The sequence below is a fragment of the Manis javanica genome, chromosome 15 (assembly GCF_040802235.1).
Source record: "Manis javanica isolate MJ-LG chromosome 15, MJ_LKY, whole genome shotgun sequence".
Lineage (NCBI taxonomy): Eukaryota > Metazoa > Chordata > Mammalia > Pholidota > Manidae > Manis > Manis javanica.
In genome coordinates, this window is record NC_133170.1 from 18321954 (window position 1) to 18340676 (window position 18723).

General features: G+C 38.8%; 1 protein-coding gene and 1 long non-coding RNA gene across 8 annotated transcripts in view; one reads left to right on the forward strand and one right to left on the reverse strand.

Moving 5' to 3' along the window:
• The window catches only part of LOC118973324 (uncharacterized), a 46175-nt gene extending 40796 nt beyond the window's left edge, over positions 1–5379 (forward strand). The window contains exon 3 of the long non-coding RNA XR_012125709.1: positions 3283–5379. This is a non-coding gene — a long non-coding RNA (uncharacterized lncRNA). The remainder of the gene's footprint in view (positions 1–3282) is intronic.
• Positions 1–18723, reverse strand: part of PTPRO (protein tyrosine phosphatase receptor type O) — a 213054-nt gene that overhangs the window by 33000 nt on the left and 161331 nt on the right. For 6 of the 7 annotated variants that reach the window (XM_073223228.1, XM_073223227.1, XM_073223226.1 and 3 more), the window contains exons 13-16: positions 10565–10704; positions 8088–8220; positions 6018–6138; positions 1878–1946 (exon numbers count right to left, since the gene is read on the reverse strand). In XM_073223228.1, coding sequence (XP_073079329.1) covers positions 1878–1946; positions 6018–6138; positions 8088–8220; positions 10565–10704 — 463 coding nt within the window. Of the gene's footprint in view, positions 1–1877; positions 1947–6017; positions 6139–8087; positions 8221–10564; positions 10897–18723 lie in introns of those variants that run through there. The other variant, XM_073223231.1, reaches the window with a different exon arrangement.

Here is an 18723-nt window from a genome sequence, read left to right on the forward strand (position 1 = left end):
AATTCTGGCAAAGACTCTAAGCCTTTGGGACACAATCTTATAAAGCTGCCAGGTGTGAGTTTCTAGATTATTTTCGGTTTAAATTAATACGTACTTCCTAAAAAAATAATCTTTAAAACAGAGGTATGGGTATGACACTCAGAATTATCCATTCAAGATAAGTAACCCATCAACTGCCTAGTTTGGAATCTCACTGATACTCAGTTGAGTGGGAGCAAAATTATTTAGCTTTAATCCTAATTCAGAGAGTCGATTTAAAAAGCCAGATTTCACTCCAATTTCAAATAGTCAAACCACTTATAAAACAGAGCATTCATTCATGCAGATTTAAAAATATCTTATGGCTGCATTTGTAGGTATTCTGAGAATCAGGGGGAAAATATTGCCACCTTGTCACTTCTATGATTACAAATCCCCGCTGTGACATCTGTTCCCAGCCAGCCAGAAAATGCTGGTGTTGGCAAAATCGAGAGGAGAATTCTCTCGATTTTATGGAAAGGTCCTAAAGGGAATTCTGTTTTGTCTCAGCTGTCCTGTAACTGGTCTGCCATGCCTTGCCAATTGGGAATGGTTGTGTGGTTAGTTAATACTCTCCTGAGTCACTAGTATAATTGGATCCATTCCTGGATGAGCCACTCATCACTGCTCTGTGGCTGGCACTTTCTTAAGGGTGAGCCAGGCAAGGACAGATACTAGGGAATTAGTGTCTTTATCTTGGAAAGAGCACTACTGTATTTGAACAAGCCTACAAGGAATGTTTGCTAACTCTTCACCAACAAGCGTTTCTGGGTTTCTTTCTTCCCAGTTGAATGAGTTGTATTTGCATAGTAAAATTCCTTTCAGGTTAAAATGTTAAAATTGTACAATACATTGCCTTGTTCCAAAAAATCCTATCTCATTTCAAATAGACTTTCGACTAATGTGGGCATCCACTAGGTGCTCACTCAGGGAAGTAAAATTTATATTTTAAATAAAGCCCTTCCTCCCTCATTGATTCTGCAGAGTAAAATTTCCAGTCTCACCTATTTCTTTAAGGTTAACCATTTTCAGGGATTAGGAAAGCAGGAAAAAAAGATCATTTGCCAAGGATTAAAATGAAATGAGTATATTTAAATGTGCTTGGCATAGTTGCTTCTTGCAAAAGAAACAAACTAGATTGTGTTAGTAGTGCTGGCTTCGTAGTAAATGTTTACTTAATTGGCAGTTTTGTTAGGTATGGACAGCAGTGTATAAAATCGTTAATCCCCATGTATCATTGTTAGGTATAATGCCAACCAACTGAATCTCCCGACAATTCTTTCTTAATTCTCAAAATACCTCCTTCCTGCAGATCTCTTAATACTCAAGCATAAGGGAAAATGAGGCCATGTTTTCTCATGGAACTTTCCCGACCTTGACATTTATTTACTATAAGTATAAAAGGTGAGAGCCCTGGGCTGTTCATTTCTACTTGATTTCTGGAAGCTGTGGTGGCTCGTATCCCCAGGCCCTGAGATGGGAGTGTCAAATAGAGACGCTTCTGCATCACAGGCTGCTTCAGCGCCGCCTCTCCTAGGGCCGTCAGCCACCACGTGCTCTGGGTGGCTTCTGCGTTTAAGCCCTTCTGCATGGTTACGGGTTAGCTGCATGACTGCTTTAGTTCTTTGTTTAATATAGTGAATACAGAGCAGATTTTTCTTTACTTTGGAATTGCATTAAATGTATATGAACTAATATATTCTGTGAAGAAGATCTAACTTTTGAAAAGTCTGCTATCACCAAACATAGGAGAGGAGAATCAGACAAAAACCAGTCATCCCCAATAGATAGTAAATAAAGTTTGGAGCACATACAACATAGCTAAGCTATCTAGGGGCGTGTTCCAAAACAATACTCACCAGTTGTAAGGAAGCTTCCCATCTCTCTCCAAAGACGCAAAATTGACAAAAGTGCCCGCTCCACACTCCCTGTTTGAAAGGACATAAAAGAGAGTCTTCACTGGCTGTCATTGCAGCATTAAATAATAATAATAATAATAATAACAATAATAATAATAATAATAATAAAGCTAGTATAAGTTCTCTGTGTTCCCTTTTGCATACAATGCAAAAAAGATAAAACAAAACAAAACAATTTCTCACAAGGTCACACACACCCAACTCAAGTTTTTTGAGGCCAAAAGGATTCAGTTCACAATTCTTTCCAAAGGGCACTCATGATCCTAACATAAATCTTTGAATTATTTTGGGCGTAATATTTTTACAAAGCCTTCAATAGTAAGGTATAGAAACTCTCCTAGATAAACTGAGGGTTTTCCATTTTTAGCAAATACTGCTTTTTTTAATAGTATTTTGATTTCCTCTCCATAATGATGGCAGATCAAACTGGGTAGTTTTCTTTCTCCAAAATTTTTTCCTCATGTTGTGGAAAACACAATTTTTTCATGGTATTCATCATTCGAGATAAGAGTATTAAAATGAATTGGCTTTTGTAGTGCCTCTTATCCACAAGGCTGCTTATTATTGTGCCAGTAAAAAATGTTGTTAAAATTTATTTTTCCAGAAATGGAGGAAAACAGTAAACATATTCTCATGCCCTTTTCACCTTTTCCTAATATCACACATGTATCCCATAGCTTGCTGAGGCTCATGCATCTCATTTTTCCCTCTTATGAAATTGATGGACTTACTCAGAATGGAAGCAGGAGTTTTGACATTATTAGCACAATGTGCTAATTACCTCAGTTATCTGCCTGAGGCTGTTTTATCACAGTGACCTTGAGAGTAATTTTCTTCTTTGAAAGTAGTTTTCTTCTTTGAAAAATACATTAATATATTTACATAATGTCATTATGGATTACATCTCCTCAATTCATTTTTCTATGTAAATTTCCTGTAATGGAATTTATTTTACCCTCTCATTCAAAGGTTCTTAATCTGGGGTTCAAGGATAGAATTTAGGGCTCTATGAACATGTGGGAACAACCTCTGAATGGAATATAGGTGGCTCTTTCAATTATTTAAGTAGGCAACAAGCCTCAATAATACCATCAATACTTGTGAGATTTACTAACAATAAAAATTGCAAATATTTTTCTACAATGGACCACTGCAGATACTGAAATATTGTTCATATTCATTGCTGTGGTGAAATTATGGGAGTGATTAGCCACCCTATTAAACATTATTATCTAATGTATTAAATTAAAAAGCATATAACACTCTTCTTTAAGTACTTTGATTACCATACTTTAATATAATATCTTTTTTAATCCTTTGTATTTTTTTCTATGCATTTGAAAAGAAAGTATTCTCGGAAGAGATTCTCCAGCTTCATCAGATCACCAGACAGGATCACGGCACAAAAATGGTAAGAATTTCTGTTCTAATGACCAGCTGGCTGAAGTAAACCTATCTTCATAAGTATCATGCTATACGCATGACGAAGAATCCTGATGCAATAACATCCTAACAAATACCACCACTTCCATTACTACAACTATTCCCACCTTTTGCTGTTACAATAATGAGCTACTGTTCACTGCATACTTTCCGTGATGCTCTGCTAGTAATGTGTTCTTGCTCCCAAGTATCCAGTAATGTGGGGCTATTGTTATCCCTTCTTCTTGTACATTCTTCCCCCTGCTTCCAGGCTGCCACACTCCCAGTATTGTTCCTACTCTGCTGAATGGCTCCTGTTGGTCTCTTTTGAAGTGATTTATTTCTCTCCCTGAAAATCTTAATATTAGATTCTTCTGGTGCTTAATTCAGAGCCCTCTCCTCTAATTTACATTTTTTTCCCCTGGATTTTGTCTGGTCTATAGCATCAATACCTTTTACATGCTAATGACTCCCAAATTTGTATCTTGGATCCAGGCTTCTCTCCTGCACACCAGGCTTTTATGTTCAGCTGTCCACTCCACAGCTGTTCTTGCAGTCGTCCTGAACTTAACATTTCCAAACCTGAAGTCTTGATATTCCCCCAATTCTGAAGTAAGGACTTTTATTGTAAGGAATCCTATTGCAAAAGATGGCAACCCCATCCTTTCACTTTGCTAAGGCCAAAAGCCTTGGAATTATCCTTGATGCTGATTCATTGCCTTTTCCACATGCAATTTGTTAGCAAATACCTCTGTTTTCAAAGTATGTCTAGAATCTGATCATTTCCCCCTCTATCCACTACTATTTCTCTGGATTGAACCACCATCTCTTGCCTGGATTACTGTAATGGCTCCCCTAGTTAATATGCCCTCTATTGTTCTTGCTCCATATATACTATTCTCTATATAAAAGTCAAAACGAAAATGTTAAGATGTAAGTCAGATCTTCTGCCCTAAACCCTGCACTGGCTGCCTTTTACTCAAAGTAAAAGCCAAAGTCCTTACGATGGTGTATGAGGCCCTGTGTGATCTGATGTCATCTCCTGCTACCTGTCTTCATTTCCTTGGCTTTAGCTACACCAACCTCTGCTATTCTTTGAACATGCCAATCATGCTGCTGCCTCAGGGCCTTTGCACTAGCTATTCCCTCCCCTGGGCACACTCTTCCTCCAGATAACACATGGATAACTCTCTCATGTTCTTCAAATCTTTCCTCAAATGTCACCCTTTCAGTGACTCCCTACCCACCTCCTGAGATCTTCTCCCCATATACCCTCCATACTTGTACTGCTTATCTCCCTTTCACTGCCCTAATATTTTTCTCTTCATGTCTGCTAACATACCAGCAATCTTTTTATTCTTGTCTATATTACTTATTGTCTATCTCCTCCACTAAAATACAAGCTCTACAAAAGTAAGTTTTTTTCTGCTTTTAATACTGCCAAATCCCAAGCACCTGGGGAAACTGACACACAGAAGGGTCCATTAATATTTGTGAAGTGAATGAATGAAGTTTCAGTGAATTACACCAGGACACAGAGCTTGTAAGTTATTATTTGACTCCAAGGAGTATAATTTCAGAACTCTGTACTCTATGCACGGTGCAGCACCACCTGCCTCCCGATCCTTCTAAGATCTGTTCAAATGCCAACATTCAAGAAGCTTGATTTTTATATCCAGATCTAATCTCTTTTCTCTACTTTCCTTGTATCCCTTTTTTTTTTAATCTCCTTTCTAGTACAGGTTAGTTTACACATTTACACATATTTATTTATTTATTTGCATACCTTCAGCTAGGTTCCAAGTTCCTAGTGAGCCTCTTGGATGTCTAATTTTTCTGACTGAGCCCTATGAGGCACTGATCAAATCATGATTGGATAGATAATTGTATTTAACAACAGGAAAATGATAGAACTCTAAGAAAGAAGAAGGCTGTTGTTTGATAATTCAGCATATTAACATTAGGCAAATGTAAATTTGAACCTATTTCCCCAAACCCAGTAGGACTCAACTAAGGAACATAATTTTTAAGAGAATTGATGGCTTATTCTGATAAAATAGGAGACCACATAAAGTACTTGAGAATGTGTTCTGATAAGAAACTCGTCAGTGGTCAAAGGAATAGGGAATCACCAAAATCGTAAATCAAAAGGCTTTTCTAAGAAAATATGAAACCATCTACAACTCTAAAAAGTAGGAACAATAGGAAACCTTTAATGACCTAATGATAAACTCTACAAATATTTTGTGATAAAACAACTTCAACAGAACTAACAAGAGGGAATTTTTCTTTCTTGTAGTTTTCACATATATTACATCTTTTCATTAGTCATCCTGAGTAGGTAAAGATCTTTCTTTTACTCCAAAATATGTTGAGAAGTATCCAAATGTAATGAATGGATCCCTCTGTATTGGGCTCCTTAAAATGACAAGATTGACAATAAGAGGTCAGACATAGTATAAACAAGCAACCCTTTGCTTTGCCATTTCAATGGTAATGTTTTCTAAAATAATATTTTAAAGTCTACCTAGAAAACACACAAAATAGAAGTAGACACTGAACACTGAACTCTAGCCACAGTTTAGGTCTGCAAAAGCATACATTATAAATTACAATATTTTCAAGGCTGTGGGTAAAAGATAGACAAACTGCACTTACCGAGCCATCTGCAGATGCTTTTTCCTAAGAATGATGAGTGTAACCAGCAGCAGTCCGATCAGCAGGGTGCTAAGGATGGCCAGCACGGAGATGACTACCACGTTGGGATTCATCTCAGCAACTTAAGAGATAAGCCATGTGTTATCATTGCAGCTTCCATTTCATGGAAACTAACAGAACCAGTCACTGTTTTCTATTTGATTTTAAGAGCCATGAATGTATGATGATGAAAATGAGAGAGTCAATGATGTTTCTCCAAGTTGACAATGGCCTCCTCCTGGTCAACTGTAATTTAGTCAAGTAGATTTATAAATGATATTCAGGTTCCTGGAAGAACCGAGTCCATCTCAAAGGCTTATATTCAGGATGTTCTTCTGAAGACAAACTATACATTGTGACTAATGCCTCTGCCATAGTTTAAATTCATTTGAAAACAAAATGTTTTTTCTACAAGTCATTAACATGTATTATCATTGTTTAAACTTTTCAGGGGCTTAGAGAATGTGAGGTTCTTACTTTATTCTCATGACTTTAAAGTCAGAAAGCACAACTGTGTATTTCTCTCACAACTAATAATGTATATGAGAAAGGCAGGAACAAGCTACCAGTTGCTGCAGCGCTAGCAGCACGCATCCTGGTGATCTGTTGAGAGGTTTTCTGTCTGCACAGTGCAAGAGATAAAATCTATGAATAAGGTGTAAGGCCCCTAAGATCAGGGGTTGTGTCCCTTTCGTATACTTTACATAAGGTCTACTGCAGCACTTACCTATTGTGTAACTCATCACACTACATGGAAGCAGGATGTTGAAGGTAAGAATGTATGTCCAGTGTTTTTATAAACCTCTTTACAGTGGGCAGAGGAGGAGAATGATGCCATCCTCCACACTGATCATGAGGTCATGGCACTGGCTGGCGCATAAAATCCCTAAGACTGTGCATTTGCCACTTTCCATTAAGGACAGGTCAGCTCTAGCTCATAGGAAGGGTACTTGAACAGACCTCAGAAAGAAGCCTCAGATTTCTTTCTGAACATTAGCCTCAGAAAGAAGGGCTTTTCTGGTGAGAGAGCTTTTTCAAACTCACTTGACTACTAACTGCCATTTGGAGAAGTTATTTTATCTGTCTTTCTGGCCCTCATTTTCCTCACTTGCAAATCAGTTTAATATTATCATCTGTTCTACTGGGATTGCTATAATGATGACAAGGAATAGTGGACAGTTAAGAATATTTAGAAAAGGGTAAAAGGATATAGAAATGAGAGATCATTAACATACTGTTCAGGTCCAGTTTTGTCCTTTCTTCTGAAAAAACAAAAATTAAAAACAGGAAACCAAAAAAAAAAAGAAAGAAAAGAAGAAAAGAAAGGCCACTCCCATCGTCATTCAACATAGCAGCTAAATACATGACGAATGTTACAGAAGTGACAATGAATCCAGTAAAGGGATAATGTGACTGCAAGAATGGTTTTATTACAGGTAACTTCAGAGAGGGTCTCAGATCACAGAATCAGACTAACACAAAGGCAAGTAAAACACATGATGCAACTCAGAAAAAGGAATAAGGAAACAACATTATTCTAGACCTCTGGTTAATTTCTAATTCCCCACTTACACGTTCTGCTTGATTGGAAACTCTTTTGCTTTGAAAGTAATTTAGTATTGTCCTGATTTAATCAGTGACAGCTAAGGCTAAAGCTTAAGCAGACCTTTAGAAGGTCTCATGACTACGGCTGAAGAGGACAGTGGAGACGAGGGCATTGATGACTGCAGCGAGCTCAGCCAGTGGGCGCTGGAGCTTCATGTACTTTATTGCTAAGCTTCAAAACTACTCAACAAGGTACCTATCATGATTCTAGTTTTAGAGATGGAAAAACAAGCAGGCAGAGGTGGTACCATTCCCTAAATCACATAGCAAATAACGTACAGGTTGGGACTGAAATGAAGGGCTCCCTGGCGCCCCTCAAGCTTGTACGTTTTCAATGGAACACTGGTTGCTTGAGTAAGAAAACAAGGAAAATATTGAAAGATGTTACTTTCAAAGATACCCGATTGCATGAATGCGTGTAATTACCCATTGTTGAGACGGCTATGAATGTGGGGACACTAGGGCTGTCGTGGCTGAAGCTGGTGACACTACAGTTGTAAGCAGTGGCAGGGAGGAGGCGGGAGATGGTCACAACGTGAGAAGAAACAGAAATTGGTTCCTGGAGATGCAGAAATAAGATAAATGTTATGATCTTCATCGGTTTTGTCTTTGAAAATATTTTTCATAGTAGAGTAGTTAATATATGGACAGAGTGCAAAATTTAAAAGATGACAAAGGAGAGCAGGGAAAAATAAACATCATCCTTTCTCTACTTCCTATCCACCCAGTTTTCTTCCACAGAAGCAGCCATTGCTGTAAGGTCTTTTGTTTTCTCCCCTTTTTATTTTATAGATGTATAAACCTATAAAATATAGTAAAATAAACCTAAATGATAGTCTACACATTATTCTGCTTACTTTTTTTAACCTTGGTTATCAGTATATCTTGGCACTCTTTCCATACCTGTACTGGTGAAACTTTTATTCTTTTTAAAGGCTACATAGCAATCCATTGAAAGGACATATTGTACTTCACCAGTCCCCTGTTGATGAATGTTTAAGTGGTCTCTGGTTATTTGCTATTACAAACAGTGTTACATTGAGCATAATTTCACAATTATTCAAACAAATGTACGTGTATACACACAATCTGTTTAAACACTTTACATTCATATACAAAACTTATGTGTACGTGTACATACATGTGTGAACATAGGTATATATACAGTCATATTCCTAGCAGTGTTCTGAATTGCTGGGTCAAAAAGTTGTGTATTTTTAATTTTCAAAGCTATTGGCAAATTGTCTTCCATAGAGATTTTCCAAGTTATCTACCTACCATCGCTGTGTGACAATGCCTGTTTCCCTACATGCCTTCCAATGTATGTGTAAGTTCTTTGAGGGTTTCCAATCCCTAGTGGAAATTGTACCTCACTGTAGTTTTATTTTGAATTTCTTTCATCACCTGGTCATCTTTTCATATGTTTAAGAGGCTTTGGTGTTTATTTTCTGTAAAAGATTTGGATCAGTCTTCATTTTTTTATTTGTGGTAGTTCTAATGGACGCTACCCTCTTTGTCTGCATTCTCAGCTTTTAAATAGCATCCCCCAAATGCATAGGGACTTTGTGTTCTCAAAAACATTAAATATTATCCTATTCTTTAGTAGAACAAGTTGTGAATTTGGTGGGCTGCTGGTAAGACTAGTGACAAGTATAACTACAGAATATAAAAAGTTGAGCTAGCATAACACCCTTTTCAAAACAAGGATCTCAAACACCCCTACCTAGGGAGATGAAAGACAACAGCACTTATTTCCCACTCCCATATCTTTCACTTTCTATAAAAGAATGATTCTAAGGAAAGACATTTGGTAGCAGGTGTCAGTTGTAGTAAGTAGCCGCTTAACCATTGTTTTCTTAAAGAAAGATGCTTGTGGCCACAGAGAACAGAAGCCACTTCAGGAACAGCAGTTATTTTTAAAAAGGATTCTAAGAGTAGAAAAAATGATTCAGCTGTTCAGTATAGATCAAAAAGAGATAATTTTGTAGAAGAGAATATCAAGACAGGAAAGGAATCAAAGCAAATTATTTTTGCACTCAGTATGAAAAGATTTGTACTCCCAGAAATGCTTTTTTCTTTCCAATCTCATGAACTGCATTATTTAAAAAGCAGCAATTATTCATGTTCATAAATTAGTCTATACATTGTATTTTGTGACATTCCTCACAAACTTGCCTTTTTCCTTGGATGTCAGGTTATAAAACACTTTTTTCTTGTAGCTGTGTTACCCCTAGCACTAGCTACTGATTCAGCTCTCTCCTTCCATTCCTTGTGACCTGGTGAATAACTCCGTGTTTATTCTATTGGCTTTTTTTGTGTGATTCTAAAGCTTTAACAGTTATCTTTCTCAGCCTTCATTTTCCCAGACTTGACTTCATTATTCACTAGACACAGACCCTTCTTTTAGATTTCTCCTAGTAGTATGGATCTCTCTTCTGGCACTTATGTTTTATTTCTGCACTAATGCAACTTCTACAGCTATATGAAAAAATTTTGAAAGCAAGTACTGATTCTACCCTTCACATCCTAGACAGTGCTTTTTACATACTGTCAATCAGTTCATATTTATCAAATTACATATATATAACAGTGTCTTCATCCACTTCATCAGTTTAATGGCCAATAGGAAAAAATGAACCCCTTCAATTCCTCAATATGACCTGGAGTGGCTATGAATTTGGAGAAAAGATAAATACAAAAGATGAAAATAAGTTGTGTGATCTGATAAGTTGGTTCCCATATTTGGGCTTTGTTCTAAGCATATTGTTAATTTCTATTACTGAAACACCAAAGCGCAATGAAGAGCTTTCACTTTCTGAGGTTCAAAGAAATCAAAGATTTTGTTCAGATAATTAGCCTTAATCAAAACCAACTCAGGAAAGGAAGTTCACGGAGCACAGTACCTGGAGTTTTGTTTCCTGCCTAGAGCCGACTCGTTGACAGAAGACTTCAAAGAAATCAGCTTCTCCCTCTTCCACCCACAGCAAAGTCACTGAGGTCTGGGTTTTATTCACTGCAAAGAGCGATTTTGGAGGAGCTGGTTCTGAGCAAAGAAAACATTTTTTGAATTTGATTTTAACATATTCTTTCTTCACTAGTCAGCAGGAGAAAATAGGCAAAAAAAATCCAAACACAGGCGGTTCAGAGCACCTACAGATTTTACATCGTCATCTACATTTGAAAGCAGAATATTTTGCCTTCTCTCCCTCCCTTCCATTTTATACTTCTCTTTTTGGAACACTTCTGTTTTCCACTTCAGCTTTATTATAGACATAAGCTATTAATAGTTTTTGTGTCATCTGCACTGGAGTTAGCATTGTCCTGACAGCACAGAACTTTCTGCATCAGAAACAGAAATCTGTACTTAAAAGACTGAGAAAAAACGAAAGTGGTGCACTTAGTCAGAAGCCTGTCTTCCTCACCCTGCAAAACTATCTGGAACAATTTAGTCGGCAGAATGGCTTCTTGAAAATTTGTCAAAATTAAGAGAGTAAAATTTAAATGGATGCTATGGTTTTTATTAGAAAAGGGGGATTGATGGAAGGAGATGGGAAGATTAATAGAACGTCAGAGGACTAATTTGTCTTATTCTCTGAGACAGTTAATCTTGGGTATAAATTAGTCCATTAGTCAAGTAAACCATGCTGTCTGAACGCAGTCATATGCATTTCCAGTAATGAGTCACTGGATTTACTGGCTTGAGACCACACCCTTGCATGTCCCTTAGCTCTAGACAGTGGTCTGCTCTCTTGTTCCCCTACTCCTGAATGTCTCCTGGTCCCCTCCCTGTGCCCTGCCCCCTGGGTGTCACCTTCCCCTCCAGTTGCTCCAGGGCACAAAGTTCTTCGCCTGAATCCAGGGGCTCCGTGCTTGCTGTCAGACCTCCTTGACGTTGCTTGTTTGGACATATCATATCTTGCTATTGGGTTCACTCGCCAACGTGCTGTGCCCACCTGCATGTCCCTGTCATACTACTCCCTACACGGTTTGCTTGTTATTTGGATTTCTTATCATTCGCCCCATGTTCCCATGTCTGCTCCCCACGTTCTGGCATTTAGCAGTGCTTGAAAAAGCCCTGGAGGCCACTTCACTCCTTTGTCAGGTGTGTCTTTTGTTTGGACCTTTGTCCTAGAATACCATCATCACGGAGCTGACAGGAGCCAAAAGTCGCTCAGAATCTGCTTGACGTGATTTACTGCAGGTAACCTAACTGGTGTCCAATGAAAAAGAAGTGTTTTTCTTTCTAGAGGCGACTTGACAAGGCTGGGCAGAAGAGTGGAAAGAGGAAAGATGGGTTAGTCTTGGGCAAATGCAATTCCCATGAGGTGTCAGGACCTCTTTCTCATTTGCACCTGTCCAGACACTGTACTGTCTTGCTTCTCTTCTATTGAAGAGTGTTAATGATCCCCGCAGTTCTCTTCCAATTCCCCGTTCCTTGTAATTCCCACTGCTAATAGGATCATGGGTAAGAGAATGAGTCCTCCAGGGAGTCTGGCTTGTGTACAGCTTGGATCTTTGGAAGCAAGTGTGGGGATGTCTGGGGGAGAGGTGGATGATTTGGTAGGCCGAACCTGGGATATTTCTCTTTTAAAAACACACATGACACAGCAGCAGACTCATAGAACCCAGAATGGACTAACAGTTACCAAAGGGAAAGGGACTAGGGAGGGTGGGTGGGAAGGGAGGGATAAGGGGGGAAATGGGGTATTACAATTAGCACACATAATGTAGGGTGAGGGGGACATGGGAAAGGCAGTATATACAGAGAAGACAAGTACTGATTCCATAGCATCTTACTATGCTGACGGACAGTGACTGTAATGGGGTGTGTGGGGGGACTTGATAATGGGGGAGTCTAGTAACCACAATGTTGTTCAAGTAATTGTACATTAATGATATTAAAATAGAAAAATTAAAAAAAGAACACACATGACAAAATTGCTCTGTGGAGTGAGTCTCTTGGACTGATCAGCGTTCTTAGGACACCTATATATTTTTTTCCTGATGGGCAGAGAAAACCCGTTTAGCTATCCAATGTGAACATTATCCATATCATACTCTCCAGACCTGACTTTTTACACATGTATTTCCAATCACCTCCCATCTCTGCTTACTGAAATATTTTATCATCACCTCAAACCCCATATGGTCAAAATAGAGCCTGGAGTCCTCATTTTCCCACAAGTCAATTCTACTTTCCAACTAGTTCTCACTCTCTCACAAGCAACACCATTCTTTCAGTTGTCTAAGCTGACAATTGTGGCTCTCCTGCCTCTCAGGGCCAGAGAGCATATCATTTAGTAATTCTTATCTCTTCCTTCTGTCTATTCTTTTTATTATATTGTATGTCCAGCCTTATGTCATTCCTTTACATTTACGTGCATTCCTCTACATTCCATACACTGAACAATCATTCCTTTTTCCTGCCTCTAATTGTGGTTTCTCATTTTGTCAGTGAGGACTTACACACCTAAAAACACCACTTTGCTCACATTAAATCCCATCTGTGCAATGATCTGTTGTGAATGAATGTCTATTGTGTCAAACCCAAATCTGCCAAGTTTGGAAGATCCCACTTACACTGGTCACATGCCACCCATCTGGCTTCACCACCGTCCTTCCCACACAGACAGGCTTCCCCTGGCAGAGCCGGTCTCTCACTGACCCTCATATGGGCAGTGCTCTGTCTCGGCTCACGGACTTCCCCTCAGTGTACTCTTTCTTCTACTCTGATCGTCGTAAGGTCAGGAAAAAGTCTTATCTCCTGATAACTCCCTCTTGATCTTTCCCTTCTCTGTCTCCTAATTGATCCATGTAAATAAAGTCCTGATTCTTTATTACTAGGTCCTACTAGATTTTTTAAGAACAGAGGACATGTGTTATAATTTATTTCTTCTTCACCTTGAACTAGCCACCTGTAAGTACTCAATACATCTTACCTACTGACTGATTTAAACATAAGATCATTAGCCAGAGGTTTTAGAATTTAAGCATCAGCCAAGACCAGACATACTGGAGTGGAATTTTGATGTTCTCTGCTTTCTTCTAGTGTTCATGTTGGTAAAATCATCAGTTTCCAGTGGCAGAGTCAGAGACTGTCGTGAATTAGAAGTGTTCTCAGTGGTCCAAGAGATATAACTTGAATGCTAGAGAAGAGTTTCTTTTGGTCTGGCTCAGAATGTGGCCCTGGGAGGTAAGTAGGATCCTCAGAAAAATTTCCGAAGGGTCTGGGATCTCAGCCAAGTAACTGGTTTTTCTTCTCAGATGGCATATGGGGCAATATATTATTCCCAGGTCACGTACCCATTATAGCTGCATCCTTTTCAGAAAGACCTGTGCATATCAGCTCTGTAGGTCAAAGAGTAATACGGAAATCATCTGCTTAAGGACTGTTTAGGAATTTTTTTATAGGTTTATTCCCCTAGATATACTGGGAGAAATTTTACTGTGCTATTCTAAAGGAAATAGAGTTATGGCAATATTTCATAAGTGGAGTTGTAATTGGATTGGGAGAGCTTATAATTAAATTTCACTACTTAAGACAACATCTGCCCCAGGGAATATATTGAAGTGTTAGGATTTTACTGCCCAACACAGTAGTTATTAGCCACATGTAGCTACTGAGTCCAAGTTAAGAGATACTGCAAGAGAAAAATACAGACTGGATTTGGAAGATGTAGCAGGAAAAAAGAATAAAAATATCCCTTTAACAATCTTTATATTGGTTACATGTTAGAATAATACTACTTTGAATATATTCATTTAAATAAGGTATATTAAGCTCAATTCCACCTATTTCTTTTTTGCTATTTTGTTATGTGGCTGCTAAAAAAATTTTAAATTACATATGTAGCTCTCATTATAATTCAGTTGTATAGTCTTGGGTTACAGCATTCCTTCCTGTTTGAAAATTCTTGGCAGACGCTTGTTGGAGAGCCCGTTCTACTGTCTATTCCCTCTCGTGGGAAGGCAAGGTGAGCTAGCTTCACAGCCTAACGTGGCTTAGATGATTCACATTTCCAGTTCTCAGGCTTAGGACTAAACGTGGGTAATGGCTAATACTGTTTAGGGCATTTCATATGATAGGGAGTACAGTGACATGCAAGAGCCTTTTGATTGGTCTCTGTCCCTGTTATGGGATGAATTTTATTCCCCCAAAAACCTATGTAGAAGTCCTAACCCCCATTACCTAAATAATGTGACTGTAACTGGAGATTGGGGCTTTCAAGAGGTGATAAAGTTTAAAAGAGGACATTAGGCTAGGCCTTTATCCAATCCGACTGCTGTCCTTAATAGAAGAGGATATTTGGGCAAGCAAAGAGACACCAAGGGTGAATGACTGTTTGAGGCCACAGCTGGAAGGCAGATGTCTGTAAGCCAGGGAGAGAGACCTCAGGAAAAACCAAACCTGCCTGTCGACACCTTGACCTTGGACTTCCAGCCTCCAGAACCGTGAGAAAGAAAGTTTCTGTTGGTTAAACTGTCCAATCTGTGGTATTTTGTTATGGCAGCCAAGCAAACTAATACAGTCTCTTATTATTCAAAATATCAGTTACAGTCTAGCTCATGAAGGGGAGGGGTAGGAAGACCTTGGTGTTGTTATGAAGAGTAAATGAGCTCGAAGGTGATGTACACAAAAACACTTTACGTAATGTAAAGAGCCATGTGGGTATTTGTTACAGAACATCTCCTGGTTATCACTGTCTATCTCTCAAAAAGAACATTTTAAATCTTCAAAATTGTCCTGCTCCCTAATGTCAGATTTCTTTTCATTACCATACTTTCAGAGTCCATGATATTTGACATAGAAACTGATGGATATGGGGAAAGGAGACAGACATACTATTTTTACAAAAGGAGGTGTCCGTGCAGATGTAGATGCTTTCAATACTGAGAGTTTTCTGACTCTGTTGGGGGTGTACTCAGCTCTTTGACCCTCTCTGTTCCTTCTCTTGTCTCCCCGTCAATGCCTCTCCTGTTTGAATTGGGAATCCAACCTAATTTGATGAGGAAATCGAGCACCATGCCCAGAACCTGGGCAGAATGGAAAGCTGTAAGGCTGACTCTACCATTTAATTTAGATTGGATTATGAGGGGCTCAAGCTGTTGCCTGGGATTCCCGGGGAAGGGAAGGTGACCTTGGGTGCAGCAGGACCTGCTGTCTAATTCTTAAGCTCTGCTCTGGCAGCAAATCTCTTCCCTTCCCACGGGATTCCAAACGGAGTCTCGTGTAATATTCAGCCTGGAAGCAGAATAGAATGTATTTATTGTGTAAGATCCATCTTTCTCTGACAGTTATTACATTGTTTCTTATTTTAATGTGACCCATAAGTTTAACTGCCAATAGAATCATGTTAATGAGGCCAAAATTATGTCCATAAAGGCCAACTAGTTTCATTCTGTTTATACTTTATACTTCTGAACTTGGTGGGTTATTTTACAAATGTGTGGCATTTGATGATAAGGGGAATCCCATACAAAAACATTGTGAGAAATGATGGACATGGCAAAATTGATTTTCAAACCTAACCATACTGACCACAATTTGCTCACTACTCTTTATAGACAAAGCATGGTCTTTAACACCTTTATTACAGCTGTTAAATCTGTAGATTTTAAATCTACTTTTACTTTCCTCAACTCAGGCAAGGCTACCTTAAGCAATGTTAAGTTTTTATTCAACTTGGCCAAAGAAAACATCTGTGACTTAAGCATTGTAAGCTGTTTAAATCATGCTCAACTCATTAAAAAAAAAATCTGCAAAAGAAAGCACCTTTTGAAAGAAAAAAAAGAGAAACAGAGAAATTATTCATGGTGAGTTAAGATTGATATGCAATGAAATTATGAGGAAAATTTATATTAAACACTAGGAACCTATGTTAGACCTAATGTTTATCAGTCCCATTCTCTTGTCAATTTAGAGAAATTTTTTTGATAAGTAATTAAGTCATCTTTCTATGTCGACAGATAGTAACCGCACAAGTCAGGGTAAGGATTTAATAAGGTGTGTAACTGTTGAACTGCTGTGTTGTATATTTGAAACTAATACAAGATTCTATATCAACTATACATCAATTAAAAAAGAAATGAAGTCAACAATTTTTAAAAATTAAAAAAGGTAGGATGTTTTAAAACAACACCGGGAAATTTTTTAAAAATTCAGGCAAATATTTAGTGTTAAATTATAATTAGGCTGTTTTCATATATGACACATAAAATCCTCTCAGGAATTAGAAATACCTGTCATTTCCATTACAGTTCAAATAAATTCTTTATGGCTTAATGACAGCAAGTGTAATATCCCCTTCTGTGACTCACTGGGTGTGCTTATGGTCAGTAATTACTAGCTCAAGTAACTTTTCAAGATGTAGAGTTTTTTAGAGAAGGCTCTCATTTAACTTTACGTAATTTCAAAACAAAATATCTGACTTCCTCCTTTCCTGGTTCCAGGAATATGTATGTGTTAGCATTTGTATTTAGTTAGGAGTTGTGTATTACACAGTTCTTAGGAAAAGATCACTACTGTTACTGTATCATGAGCCTGTTGCCTTTACTTTGAACTCAGCCATTAACTAACCTCTCAGGCTGGAAGGAACATTACAGATCGCTCAGTCCAGACCCTCGTTTTATAGACGAAGCAACTGAAATCCAGGGCTCCTGACCACTTTTCTGATGTAATGCCATTTGTGAGGCCAAGACCTGGGATCCACACCTCTGCACCCTTGTTAAGGGTCTTTCCTACACCTTGCTTCCTGCCTAAAAACATGGGGTTGTCCATTCGTTTCCACATGTCTGGGGATGATGAGGCTCCCTAAAAAGTCCCTCTGTCCAGAAGACCAACTTCCCCGGGGTGGGCACTTGCTTGTGTATTTAAACCAGCGCCAGACATCAAAGTCACTGCCCAGTTTGGTCCATCCTCCAGATTCTTCCAGTATAGTGAAGAGAAACCTACAAAACATGCAAGTCACTTCATGGTGGGCAGGAGAAATGCCTTTAAGGAAGTGCTAAAGTTCTGCGGCCTGCCTGTGGCTAGTAGCTGCCAGATTGCAGTGAAACTGAGAGGCTGCAACGAGAAATGGAACATGTGTGCCCACGGTTAGTCTCAGGCACTGGGAGGGAGCCGTGGAGCAGTGACGTGCCTGGCAGCCTGACCCAGAACACAGGGCTTGTAAGGGGCTGCTGGCCATGCAGACTCTACGAGAGGAGGAACACGGCAATCACAGTCCTGCAGACCTACAGACAGGCATGTGCTTACAAGAAGTCCATAGGAGAAACCTGCCACAAGGGGGTACCCCATTAGTCCCCATATGTTCCATCATTGTGCATCTTACCACAGATTCACCCAGGTCAAGGCCACTCCCCACTGGGCCCCTGGGTCGTGTCTCCTCTGGCCCAGTCAAGGACATTGCTCTAACAAGGCTCATCTCTGTCCTGCAGTGTCAGTGTTCCCTGCTCTGTTGAAGCATTCCAATTAGCCCATTGACAAGGTGTTTCCACCCAAGGAAGGAAGGAAGGAAGGAAGGAAGGAAGGAAGGAAGGAAGGAAGGAAGGAAGGAAAGAACTCCTTCCTTTCCTGACTTTCTCTCTCCATGACCTGTGTCAACCTTTGATATACTTATGTTGATGTTTATCATCTCTTCCTCCACTAGAATGAGGGTAGACATTTTTGTCAGATTTGTTCATTTTTGTAACCTCAGCACCTAGATTGGTATGTAGCATAAATACTAAATAAATATTTGTTGACTAAGAGATGAATCAGTTTCTAAAAAGTGTGACACCTTAATTATTTTATTGGCTTCTTTCTAACTGAATGGCAGCCAATAAACAATAAACAGATGATGGATAGATAAGTAGACAGACAGACAGAATGTGTATACACTTTCTTTCCTTTCTCATTTCTTCCCCCACCTCCATCCATTCATTCATCCATCTTCCTTTCATTTTCTCTGTGCTACATTGACTCAATTTATTCACATTCTTATTGACATAATTTTTTTTCTTTTTTTGTTGGGGATAACGGAGATGAGTCAGTCACTTATGAGGAAAGATTCAAGAAAAAGGT